Here is a 12,487-nt window from a genome sequence, read left to right as displayed (position 1 = left end):
GTCTATCTGCATTAGAAATGACACAGTAACACATCAGAAGCAGGAAATCAGAAAGTGATAAAACGTGCTCACGGTGTCAGTGGCACCCAGGTTTAAGAACTGATTGGCTGGTACTCATGTGACATTTAGACCAATTAAATTGTGCTGTGTGCAGGACATTTGGTGATGGGTGGAGGGTGAAAATAAGCCAGAGGGGGAGACACACTCTGCAGTGGAACCACAGTAGCGCACTTTTGACAAATCAGTTAGGTCTTAAAGGCAAAAAGTGCAGTTTTGATAAAGGAGCACAGCAAAGGGATACCGACGTTACTTCGATATTATAGCGCAATGAAATTTTAATTAGTTTCAGAGATGGGGTGCGTAAGGAAGAGAGAGGGAACAAGGGAGAAAGGAGAGGAAGATGGGGAAGGAAAAAAATAAAGGGGAGTAAATTATTTAACAAATAAATAAACATACAAATAAATAAATGCATAAATAAATAAATAAATAATACGTACATGAAAATATTCAATACACAAGGTGCAGGCTCAAACAGTAAGCAGATTCACTGTCACGCCACCTACACACACTCACATACACACATCCCTACACACTGACACCCAGAACACAGACTAGATAGCAATACCTTAAACTAGCATACAATATATCAGTGATCATCAACTGGCAGCCCAAGGACCACATCAGGCCCCCTATGTCTTCCCATCCAGCCCCCAGAACATTATTAAATTCAGAAGTATGGAGAGAAAAAAATAGCTTGATGTAGGTACCTTTTTTAAAATCCCTACAGTGACAAAAAAGAAAAAAAAAATATTGAGACTGATAAAAATTGTCTGTATTGGTAAAATGTTTGATCCATTTTAAAGAAATCCACCTGTCCCCCATTATTAGCAAATATGATGCATGTTAACACATATTTTGAGTTCATTTTCATTTAAACAATTGAAATCAATGTATTTTCCACATGCACCGCACAGATATTCATGGTACATTCCTAAAAGATCAATTTTATGAACCATCTTATTTTGCAATTACACAAGATATTGTGTGCCTAAATCCACAAGACGTCTAATCTTGTTTTACAAAAATTGTCTGGTACAAGCATGTGAACAATCAGGTTTGCTGACTCATCAAGATATGCAATCATTGAAATCAGTGAATCTTATGGAAGAGTGTGATTACAATATGCCACAGACTGTAATTCATCATTGAGATACTGCGCTTGAAGGCATCTGGATGGCAGGAGGTGATTGTTATTTGTCTAGCTATTGTTAGAGATTATCCTTCACTGATGCTGTTTGGCTTTGCATAAACTACAGCTCATATCAGGGCTGGATTAACCAGTAGGAAAATGCCCCCAGGCATTGGACAATTGGAGTAGGGGGATGGGATGGTAAGTGTTTTTGATCATTTGATTAATTGCACATTGTGAAGAGACTTGTACTGAAAAATTAATTCAGGCTTGTTTTAGTTAATAACAATTCAGACAAAAATGTTGCAGATATTGTTGGATTTAATGACTCTAAACAGCTCCAAAAATTGGGATCAGGGATTGTTATTTCAGCAAACACTCACTGTAAATCTCGACAAAAAGTGACACTGTGGGGAAAAAGAGGTTTATACAGATAACACATAGAAAATGTGCAGGCCCAACCCCCAGTCAGCACCCTCAGCCTTCAAAATAGTTAATCAAGCCATGCAAACAATACACAAAGATGTGATGTGATTTCCCTGACAACAGACGTCTGAAATGTTTGCTGTTCAGTGTTGCAGCATGTAAAGGAATAATCCTGCAAAGATTTCTAAATGAAAGAACTCTTTGATTCTCTCCTGCCGTAGATGTACCAGCACACACATCCAGCCTGACCTTGATAAAACTGTGCGAGTTTGCGTGAGTTGTGAACTTTAACAGCCAAATAAAGCACAGAGTAAACACAGACTTGCAGCACTTCCACAGAGGATTAGCTCATAAAGCAGCTGTGATGGGAACAACATGCTCCCACACTCTCAAAACGCACACACTGCTCTGAAGTGTGCTTACATCTCCGAGCAGCACTCTCTCACTTACTTCACCGATCACCTGAAGTAACGGGGTGACCTGTCCCGCTGCGTGGGAACGAACCGACATTGTACAGAGCGTGTATGTTTGTGTATGAGGGCCTCAGAGGAACAGGGCTCCCCTATTGGCCTTCCAGTCAAGGCCAGGACTGTATGCTGACTGCGGTCAACACAAAAAGAACAGCTGACGTGGCCCAACTGTTGACAGAACACAAGGGACAGGACTCCCTCCCTCTCAGAGCTGTGTATGTGCAGGAGAAGTGCTTTAAACTAAAAATATTTGCTTGATCTTTAACCACAGAGATGAACCATGTCAGGAAAATACAAACACCAATCTGTGTGCTCTGCCTCTGTGGTGTTTAAAGGCCACACACGGATGGAAAATCCACAGAGACGAGCTCCTGCCCTCTGCTGCACACTGATAACTATTTATAGCCTCTCACAAACGATGAGTGAGCAAATATGATAATGATGTCATAGGTTAAAAAGGCCTTACAGTATTGCACTCAGCACAAATAAACAGAACCAGGTTATTGCTGTAGAAGCAGCTTTGCTGGGAAAAAATACTTTTTTTTGCAAAAGAGGATATTGTAAGCAGCTGCATAACTAGCAGAGTCTGAACTTGTGTTCGGATCATCAAACTATCTGTTGGGCTGTGCAGCTAATCGTTCAGGGCCAGTGATACTGCAATCTCATACTCACAGAGGCAGGGAGGATGGAGCGATTGAAGGGAACTGTCACGAGACCAGCTTTGCATGGGTTCACGGTTAGATGATAGGAATTTGTCAAAAAGGAGAGATTCTGTCACATTTCTTCTTTTTATATTTGTTTTTGTCAACAGCCACTCTGGGCAATGTTGCAAATCAATGAGCTGGATGGTTTCATGGCAGGACTGGATGTACAGAATCTTATTTCAATTTGATAAAGAATTATAACAGTATAAAAGTTCTTACAGAGGACTCCTTTGAGTCACAACGGGCTTAAAACAAGTGAATAATAAGTTAAAACATGCCTTAAGATAGTTGTTCAAGCAGTTATCTTACTACTATAATTGGTGGCGTCTATGTGTCTGTATTGATTTGCACGCCACACCGTTACTCCAATTGTCCTTGATACCTTTCAGAATACTTCTTGGGTGCCCTGGTTCGAAAACAGTGCAATGATAAAATCATTAATATCTGCAGATTTTCTTTAGAATCCTAAAATGTTGCAACAAGTCATCATTCAGAAGTCAAATGTCCCAGAGCTGGGAATGACTTTAAAACAGAGATGAATGCATTTCCTTTGCTACAAGCTGTGATAGAGTTGGTGTTTTGTGCTACCTGTCAAAATGTGCTACTTTGCCTTTGTGCACATCAGGTGAATGTTTAGGATGAGGGTTAGAGGTCAGCTCTGCTGTCGTTACGCGCTGCAGTAGCAGTTTCCAAAAAAGCAGCAAAAATAGTCAGAGCACTGGAAAACACCTGAGAAGATCCTTGGAATCAACACAAAACCTGCATTCAAACCAGAGATGACGATGTTTCAATAACCTGTTCCATGCCAGAGACTTTACCGGTGAAAGTATGGATACTGGACACACTACTAGAAAGAAATGAACCCTGAGGAGGCTAAAAGAGTCTAATTGACAGGAATGTTGAAATTAATTGTCTTTACAACGCAACATTATGTTAATGTGGAGGATTTGTAGGTGTTATTCCTGTGGCTTTATTTGGTTTCCAACTTACAGACATTAATGGTGACACAGAGTCCTTAAGTCCTTTCTAATAATAAGAAAGGAGTTCATATTTATCTGTCAGCTTGTCTCCACTGATGGTTTTGTCTCACCTGATGTTCCACCCACATAAGTGTCTGACTGGCTTGAATCCTGGGTGGCACTGACACAGGGAGTGCATTTCCCGCTGTTACTGCATTGCTCTCTGCTGTTTCTCATGGGGACAGAGCTGGTGCTAAAGTGTTTGTTTTCCTTAATATTTAACATGCAGTTTCACTTTTGCCACGTTACGTACATTTTGTTCGTCATAGAACATACATATCGGTTCCAGATGTCAAATATCTCATTTATCGGTCACGTGCACTACAAATAATCAATATTGGCCCTAAAACCAATATCAGTCGACTCTTAATATGATCCAATGAAGATGCACAGCCCCACTAACCACAGCGTTTGGTTGCATTGTAGTAGGATTCATACAAGAGGAGAAGAAAAAAATAAAGATTCTGCCAGTGTCTGCAGCTTTGAGTTAGATCATTCTCTTCTATAGAGAATAAGAAGTTACATCATGCTGCGTAGAATATTGGGCCGCTGGCACCATCATTAAAGGATCGTGCACTACCCTGACATTATCAAACTGGGTAAAAATGATAAGAGAACACTTTGTTTTCCTTCATTTCATACGTGAAGAAAAAAAAAAAAGAAGAAAAAGGGTATACAGACTTCGAGTGCTGCTGCAACACTTGATTTCCCCCTCTGGAGATCAATAAAGGGTTATCTGTCTTTCTGATGGAGCTGTAGACAACACAAACCCAGATATTAACATACTTGTCCTCTGCAACTAGACTAGCTTTTAAAGCTCTGTGTTTTCTCTGGTTTAAGCCACAGACAGTGTCCAGCCTTGCTGTTGCAGTTCTCCATCTAGTGAATTTAAAGACTGTTCACTCCTCCACTGCAATACAGCTCATGAAATTCCAGCTTTACAGCTCATGAGAAGTTTAAGCACTCAGCACAGACACATGTAGTTAAAAATGCTCAGATCTGTGACTGATCAGTCATAATGCATTTCTGAGAAGCAAACTCACACGGATCTATGCCATTTATCACATGCACTTCATTCTGTTTGTTCTATAGTTTGACGCTGAAATTAAGTTTTCCTGATAGTCGTTTCTCCATATTTTCCTTTTTAAATCATTACAGCCATTCATTCAGGTTAGATAAAAGTTGCCAGGTAACTAGAGTAAATCAACTGAAGGCGTTCATTTCTATATGGCATCTGTGACCCAGCATGACTCTGCTTGACGTCATCTCCACATAGACGCTCTCTTTTCAACCCTCCAACTACAGTAGGAAGTGCAATGCTGAACAAGTAGATAAGAATCCCTATAAAAGTGGTTCCCAAACTTTTTCTATCGGGCCCCCCTTTGGCAGATAAAAATATTTTCAAGCCCCTCAACCCGTCACTGTACGCATCCTCATAAAAACATGTAAATGTGTAACAAACACATTGTTATTTACAATTTATATTTAATTTAAAATTTTAAATAAAAATCCCTTTCTTTAAGAATTTACCACCACATCAAATCTAAAAATTTTGAGTTTTAAAGATTTGACTCGCTGAAGATGGACAATTCCCTGAAAATAAAAACTAAATGAACATCTTTAAGATTTATACACCCAGTCCTGCAACAATTTCAGCGACAACTGTGGGCTTATTTGGTACTTCAGATCTTTTTGCATCTTGGATGCAGCTGTGAGACTGGTACTCTCAGGTCTTTTTCAATGTCCAGCTATGATTTGATGGCAACTGCCTTTTGCAACCTCCCTTACACAGGTAGGATGATGAAAAAGGAAAAAAAGTGTGGCAAAGGCTCTCATGTCTAACTACTACTACTCCTTTTCCACTTCAATCAAAACTGCAGGCAATGTCTTGAACTTTAACTGCAATAATATCATTGAATCTGAGGAGACTTCAATAACCTTTCCTCTTCTACAGATCTGAAGTCATCAGCTGGTGCTGCCTAGCCTGGCCTTGCCGCGGCCCCCCTGTTATGGTCCCGCACCCCCCTGGCGGGCCCATGGCCCACTTTGGGAACCACTGCCCAGCTCACATCTTATACCAAAAACAAAAAAATCCTGCCCTGGTAAAACTAAAGAGAACTCAAAAGTTAGCCAGGCAAAATTAGTCACTCATGGACTACATGCTGATGGTGGTCCACCTTGGAAATCACCTGATTCTTCATTTATACATGTCAGGCAAAGATAATCATGCCAAATATTGTTTGGGAAGATTTCAAACAAGAACTCATCTGGCTTGTTTTTGTGATCAGTCAAATGCACTTCAATGATTCTGACTGAAATTATGGCATAAAAACCCTCCTGACTCGTCAGCTGTAGTCCTGCTCATCGTCACATGTGGCCACCATCTTTGATTGTTCATTGTTACAGCTGTCTGTAAAGCAAAAGAGCCTTTCCTGTCATAATAAATCATGCTTTGTGTTGCTTGTCATGCACCTGTGGTTGTTTATTTTTTACCTCTCCTATATTTCCTCACCAAACTGTCTACAGTTCGATATTTTTCCCTTGATTGTATTTCCAATATTCATAAGTGAACACAGCCACACAAAACTTTGATTAGGTCTTTGCATTGGTAAGAAAATTGTTTTTAATCTTCTATGAATTCATGTTTAAAATAGAAATAGACTCTATTGCAAATAAAAGCAGCAAATAATCTTGCTGCAGAAAAATATGACTGATAAATTTGTTCATATGGGCCGGTGCTGACCTGCCCATGTCAAAGTTTAAGACTAATGTTGTCATATGCAGAGGTATTAGCATTTATGTGTCCTTCTATTAACATGTAATATTAAAGAAATATTCATCAAATATCTTAAGTGCACAGCCCTAGCACATGTGAGCGACAGAGAGATGCATGCAAAGCTTGAGAGTGCAAATAGGCAGCAGTGTCATTCTGAAACTTTTGCCCTTAGCAGATAGAAGCCTTAAGTCTACACCACTAACAGATGTTAGATGATGTGTGTGTAGTGTGTGGTGTGTGAGTGAATGTTGTGATTGTGCGTGTCACTGTTATACAGCATGAAAGTCATTGCTGATATGTAAAGACGCATCTACGCGCAGAGACTGAGACACTTTGCAGTTACTTTGGGAAAATTTGCCCCTTGTATGCACAGATCTGCCTCGCTGCAACACGCATGTTTCTCAAGAGGTGGGTGAGGACCCAAAGATGGGTCACAAAGCTGTTTCTAGTGGGTCCTGACTGTGGGCCAGGGGAAAAAAAATGTGGCAAAAAGTCAGTATATAAGTGGACACACAGTATATCAAAGTAAATTTTGCTATTTTCTTCAAGGTTTCAACTGATTTATGTCATTTTCCAGGGTAATAAGACTAGTTCCTTGAGAAACTGTCAAATTCCCAAGCTGTCTTGAGAAAAGTAGCTTGAAATAAAATGTATGGAATAGGGCTGTCGAGATAAGTCAATTAATCGCAATTAATTAAGATGTAAAATTAGTTGTTGTTTTTTATATTATTTTAAAAATTAAAGGGAAAAAAATAATCACATCGTCCCTTTCAGCATACTTTGGATAGTACAAGTCAGCATCTCTGTGCAGCCACAGTGATGTAAAATAAGTCTGCCACTGCTCCTTAATGCCTCATTTCTCTCTAAAAACTCACAGCTCAGTGGAAAGTCTAAAATCATCTGCATCCTTTCAATGGTCTCTTATTTCATTTTCAATTAAGTTAAGTTAAAATCTAAGATCTACCTCTAAAAGCAGATCTGTATCCAAACAGGAAGTAAGCTTCTAAGATTAATTGCACTTAAAAAAATGTAATCTTTTGAAAGCCCTAGCTTGTTCCTCTGTAATTATTTGCTTTCTAAACATATTTCCTTTTTCCTGCCTTTCCTCAATCAAGTGTGTTCATTTTGAGGTCCAAACTGCAATACTTTTCATAAAACAAAATTTGAGTTGTTGATCATTTTGAAGAATTTGGTCACAATTTCTGATAAGGAAAGGTGAGGGGTCCTGATGCCCAAGAACCAGTGTTAATTTTGTCGACTAAAACTATGAATTAAAAATGTCAGTCAACAGCCTTTGTTTCTATGACAAAAACTAGACTAACAAAAATAGATCTGTGATGACTAAAACTGACAGAAAGTAAGTTTTGTTTTTGTCAAGATGACTAAAACTAGAATAAAATGTAATGTAGTTTTCGTCTGACATTCAGAATCTGTGATATTTCTCCACTGTGGGTTAATCCGTCAAAAAACAATGCATCTGTAGCTATTCTGCCTCTCAGCTGTAGAAAGCAGGGACCCCAGGTTTGGAAGGGTGCATAGAACACAATATCATGACTTGGTACCAGATTTAGGCAAAAAAAATAAATGCTTGGACTAAAAGTTCAGACTAAAATGTGAGAACTTATTATGGACTAAAACTAGACTAAAATGTTTTGGAGTTTTCTTTGACTAAAACTAAACTAAAACTAAAGTAGAAATGACAAAAATGTGTCTAAAACTAAAAGAAATTTCATCTAAAGACTAAGCCTGAGACTAAAATTAAAATAGTTGCCAAAATTAACACTGTTGACAACCACTGGTCTACACTTTAAAAACTGCTGTTGACACTCATAAATTCCACCAGCCAAAGTGGCTAGTTGAAGTCACTCTGATATCCACCATGGCTAAAAACTACCAGCATTTGGCTAGTTGGCAGGTGTAGATGTCAATCCCTGCTCATATCTATTGTACATCTATAATAACTGCATCTTGAGGCCCTTGGTTACCTGCCTTTACCCCCCCCCATGGGCCTTAACCAGGGTTCACTGGTGTGTCTACACATGCAGTGAACATATTAAGACACTTAAACTGCAGTCATTCATGCTGCCCACTCCTCCATGTGTGATCATGGTGCCGAAATTTCCTGCATAAACTAAACTACTGAATATGATTTAGAGTGGTTGCATTTTTATAATCAAAAATCAAACATTACCTATATACTGTCTGCACAGTGTCAGGTGGTGACTGGAGAGTGTGTAGAGCCCTCTGCCTGCTTTTGTGTTTGAACCATCAAACAATGCCAGGGTGAGAAATCAATAAGATAATATTGTGTTTAGATGCAGTCAGAAATAACTGCACTACCCTGCTAAATAACCACTGCCTGAAGGGATACTTCGGTGTATTAATTCATTATCCTTAAATAATGTGACAGCACTGATGGCATATTTCTGAATCAACTCTGACAGCAGCGCTGGGCAGCTCTCCAGAACTACGCTGCTTCAAATTAAAGCCTTCTCTGCTCCTTTATATAAAAAAAAGTCATAGGTGTTGTGATAATCAGCTCCAGGTCACCTCATTACAAGCTGGTTGTGCCTTCAGGAAACATCCAGCAGAGAAATAACTTGTGGCGTAAATGCAAGCAACCAACGAGTCGAGCCAAAGGTGCGTAAACTTGGTTCCTGAAAGCAGCGCAACAAACGGCAGCAGATTTCCCCTAAAAACACAACAAAACAAGTCATATCAACTCTGATTCGGACTTCTGCCATGACAGTCCCGTACAGATTGTGTTTAAACGAATTTTACACACAATGTTACATAGACTCCAGAGCGCGCCCAACGGGATCCACATTACGCAATATGCGTGCAAAGCGTATGCAGCCTGTGTGCGCCTGGAATAATCCTTGGTGATGTAAAATTGCACCGATCACTCAGGACTGGATGCATGTAAAAGTGGCGGAGAACACTGCATTTGGCTTGGTGGCGTGGTTTCACCTGAGGAAATGGCACAGATAAACAGAGACGCCCACCACAGCCACGGAGCAAACAATGTGGTGACACGGTGGATGAATATAAACTTAGACACTGCCTCGTAAGCCAAAGTGCGTGGCACAATTTAAGCGTCAACTTACTTTTCCTGCATCATATTCTCCTTGATGGCTCCCAGGGTGGGGAGGCTGCCCTGCTGGAGTCTGCAGGTGGCCAGGTGCCGTTGGTGCTGATCTTTGAGGCAGGCGTTTTCCTTGCAAAGATCCGTCACCTGGAGCTCCAGCTCGTCAATCCGGACCCTCTGCTTCTCCAGCAGCCCCTGTTGGGTCTCGATTATTTTATTCAGCTCCTTTAGATACTCCGCCGCCTTGCTGGGGTTCTCAGCCGGGTTCTCCATCTCGTAAAAGCCCCGTTGTCCGTCCATGGAGGCGATATCCACACAACCAGAGGAGATAAAAAGCAGCCCTCTCTCACACACGCGCGCGCTCAGGAGTAGTAAGACTGTCAAATCCAGAGATCCACCTTCGCTCCGACATGGCTGCTAGAAGTGACAGCTTTGCAGAGAAGTTGTCCGGGTTCTGTGCGCTGCTGTACGCCGCCGCCGCGTCCACGAGCTCTGTACCGCAACAGCCGAACTAACCTCCAGCCAGCCGCTCCGTTCATGGGAAGAGCGTTTAACTCTTTCAGGGCTGGCTGGAGGTTCAGCGCTCAGGCTGCGCGCTCCGCTGTTTCGCTCGAAACGTGAGCTGCGAATCTTGCAATAAAGACACGCCGAGGTTTGTCTGTGCGTGTGCACCTACTCAACAGGTAGGCTGAGCTTCTGTTGCGTAAAATCACAGGTGCTCAATCCCGGCTACACCAGGGTTCGTTCGCGCGTGGTGTCAGCTGAGCGGTTGTTCATGCAGGGGGGTACTTTCCTCTCTCTCTCCATGCAGACTGCTGAACAGCAGCTCTACCTGCCTGGTGTTCTCAAAACGCCTGTTTGACGGAGCTAAAGGTTACAGACTAAATCATTCTGTTTTGAAAAGTTTCAAAATAAAACTCAAAGTGACTATGATTGAGAGTTTTTTGTAAACTGTATGTTATCCATTCTGTTTGGTACTATGATTATTTATAACATATTGCCTCAAATTTATCACTGTGAGATCATTTGATCTGTTTTTCAGACCCTAATGATCACAACATGATCCACAGTTGTGCTTTAAGATCTGTAATGTCACGAGATGTTTTATAAAAAATCTAAAATACAAATAAGATGTCCTTGTAGTGCTTTTAATTTTTCTTGCATCACCATAGGTTCAATTCTCTTACAGTAAGTGATTTCTTTAAGAATAGCTTGTTTTTACCTTGCTAAGGTTTTAAATTTAGATAGTTTTATTCGTTTTTATGGTAAATGTAATTTGGCATTTTTGGAAAAAAAAAACGCTTTAACATCAAAGTGAAAACAGATTTCTACAAAGCAATGTCAATTAAATAAATAAATATAATGCAAAATAAGTAACAATATAAATATTCACCCCCTTCAAGTCAGTATTTAGTTGTCACCTTTGGCTGCAATCATAGCTGAGCCTGTGTGGATAGATCTCAGAGAGGCTTGCACATTCTGACATGGCAATTTTACTCCATTCTTTCTTGTAAAGCCACCCAAGCTCTGTCAGGTTGCATGGCATTTGGGCATGAGCAGCCCTTTTCAAGTCCTGCCACAAATTCTCTATTGGATTGAGGTCTGGGCTTGGACTTGGCCACTCTTGAACATTCACTTTACTGTCTTTACACCATTTCTTTGTAGCTTTTGCTGTATGCTTTGGGTCATTGTTTTACTTGAAAATAAATCTTCTCCAAAGCCGCAGTTCTCTTTCAGACTCAATTCAAGTGTCCTCTAGGATTTACCTATATTTTGCTGTATTCATTTTACCCTCTACCCTTACAAGCCCTCCATGGCTGGCTGCCAAAAAGCATCCCCACAGCATGATGCTTCCACCACCATGCTTCACAGTGGGGATGGTGTGTCTGTGTGATGTGTACTGTTTGGTGTTTGCTAAACACAGCATCTTGTCTGATGGCCAAAAAGCACCATTTTGGTCTCATCAGTCCAAAGAACTTTCTTCCACCTGATCATGGAGTCTTTCGCATGCCTTTTGGCCATCTGTGGTCATAATTTAATATGAGTATTATTCAACAGTTGCTTTCTGTTTGCCATTCACCCATAAATCTTTGACATTTGTGAGGATGACATTCCATTTCTTGTCGATGGATTTAACTGAACTCCGGGAAATTCAGAGCAATTTATGTATGCATCTCCTGACTTGCACTTTCCTTCACCTCTTCTCTGAGTTGCTTGGAGTGTTCTTTTGTCTTCACGGTGCAATGGTAGGATTACTCATTAACCAGTGACTGGCACAGGTGTCTTTATACTGCAATCACTTGATTGTGCGTTGCAATTTAGAAAATGCAGTGGGGCATATTGCAATTTGATCTAAAATTTGATTAATCGCCTAGCCTTTTTGATCAACACTTTTCTGAAACGTTCCATCCAACACCAACAACCAAGGAATCACCTTTCCTTTTCATTCTAATGCTAAACTAGAACTACAGCAGGTAGTTATGACCATTTCCACAGACCTAAATGCACTGGTTGCAACCATGTGATTGGCTGATTAAATATCTGAGGTGATGAGAAGTTGAACAGGTGTACTTAATAAAGTGATCAGTGACTGTAAATATCATATAAAACCTTTGCAGTTGCTCAATTTCAACACTTTTTGTTATAGTAAGTTCTGTTGCAAATAGATTAAAGCCGACCTTAAGCACATTAAAACTGAAAGCTGTTCCAAAACAACACACTAGTTCTGTACTTGTATGCGCTCGGTTTGAGTGTGTCAGGTGCACCCAGGATTTGATCAACTTTAAAAACCTCATTTCTCATGGGCTCTGATTGC

General features: G+C 40.4%; 1 protein-coding gene across 2 annotated transcripts in view; it reads right to left on the bottom strand.

The window, feature by feature from the left end:
• The window catches only part of iqsec1b (IQ motif and Sec7 domain ArfGEF 1b), a 356,990-nt gene extending 346,650 nt beyond the window's left edge, over positions 1-10,340 (bottom strand). For both annotated transcript variants that reach the window (XM_041815641.1, XM_041815676.1), the window contains exon 1: positions 9,692-10,340. In XM_041815641.1, coding sequence (XP_041671575.1) covers positions 9,692-9,972 — 281 coding nt within the window. In that variant the 5' untranslated portion in view covers positions 9,973-10,340. The remainder of the gene's footprint in view (positions 1-9,691) is intronic.
• Positions 10,341-12,487: the final 2,147 nt, after the last annotated feature.

The sequence above is a fragment of the Cheilinus undulatus genome, linkage group 3, assembly GCF_018320785.1.
Source record: "Cheilinus undulatus linkage group 3, ASM1832078v1, whole genome shotgun sequence".
In the NCBI taxonomy this organism is placed as follows: Eukaryota; Metazoa; Chordata; class Actinopteri; order Labriformes; family Labridae; genus Cheilinus; species Cheilinus undulatus.
This window is presented reverse-complemented; position numbering and strand designations above follow the sequence as displayed.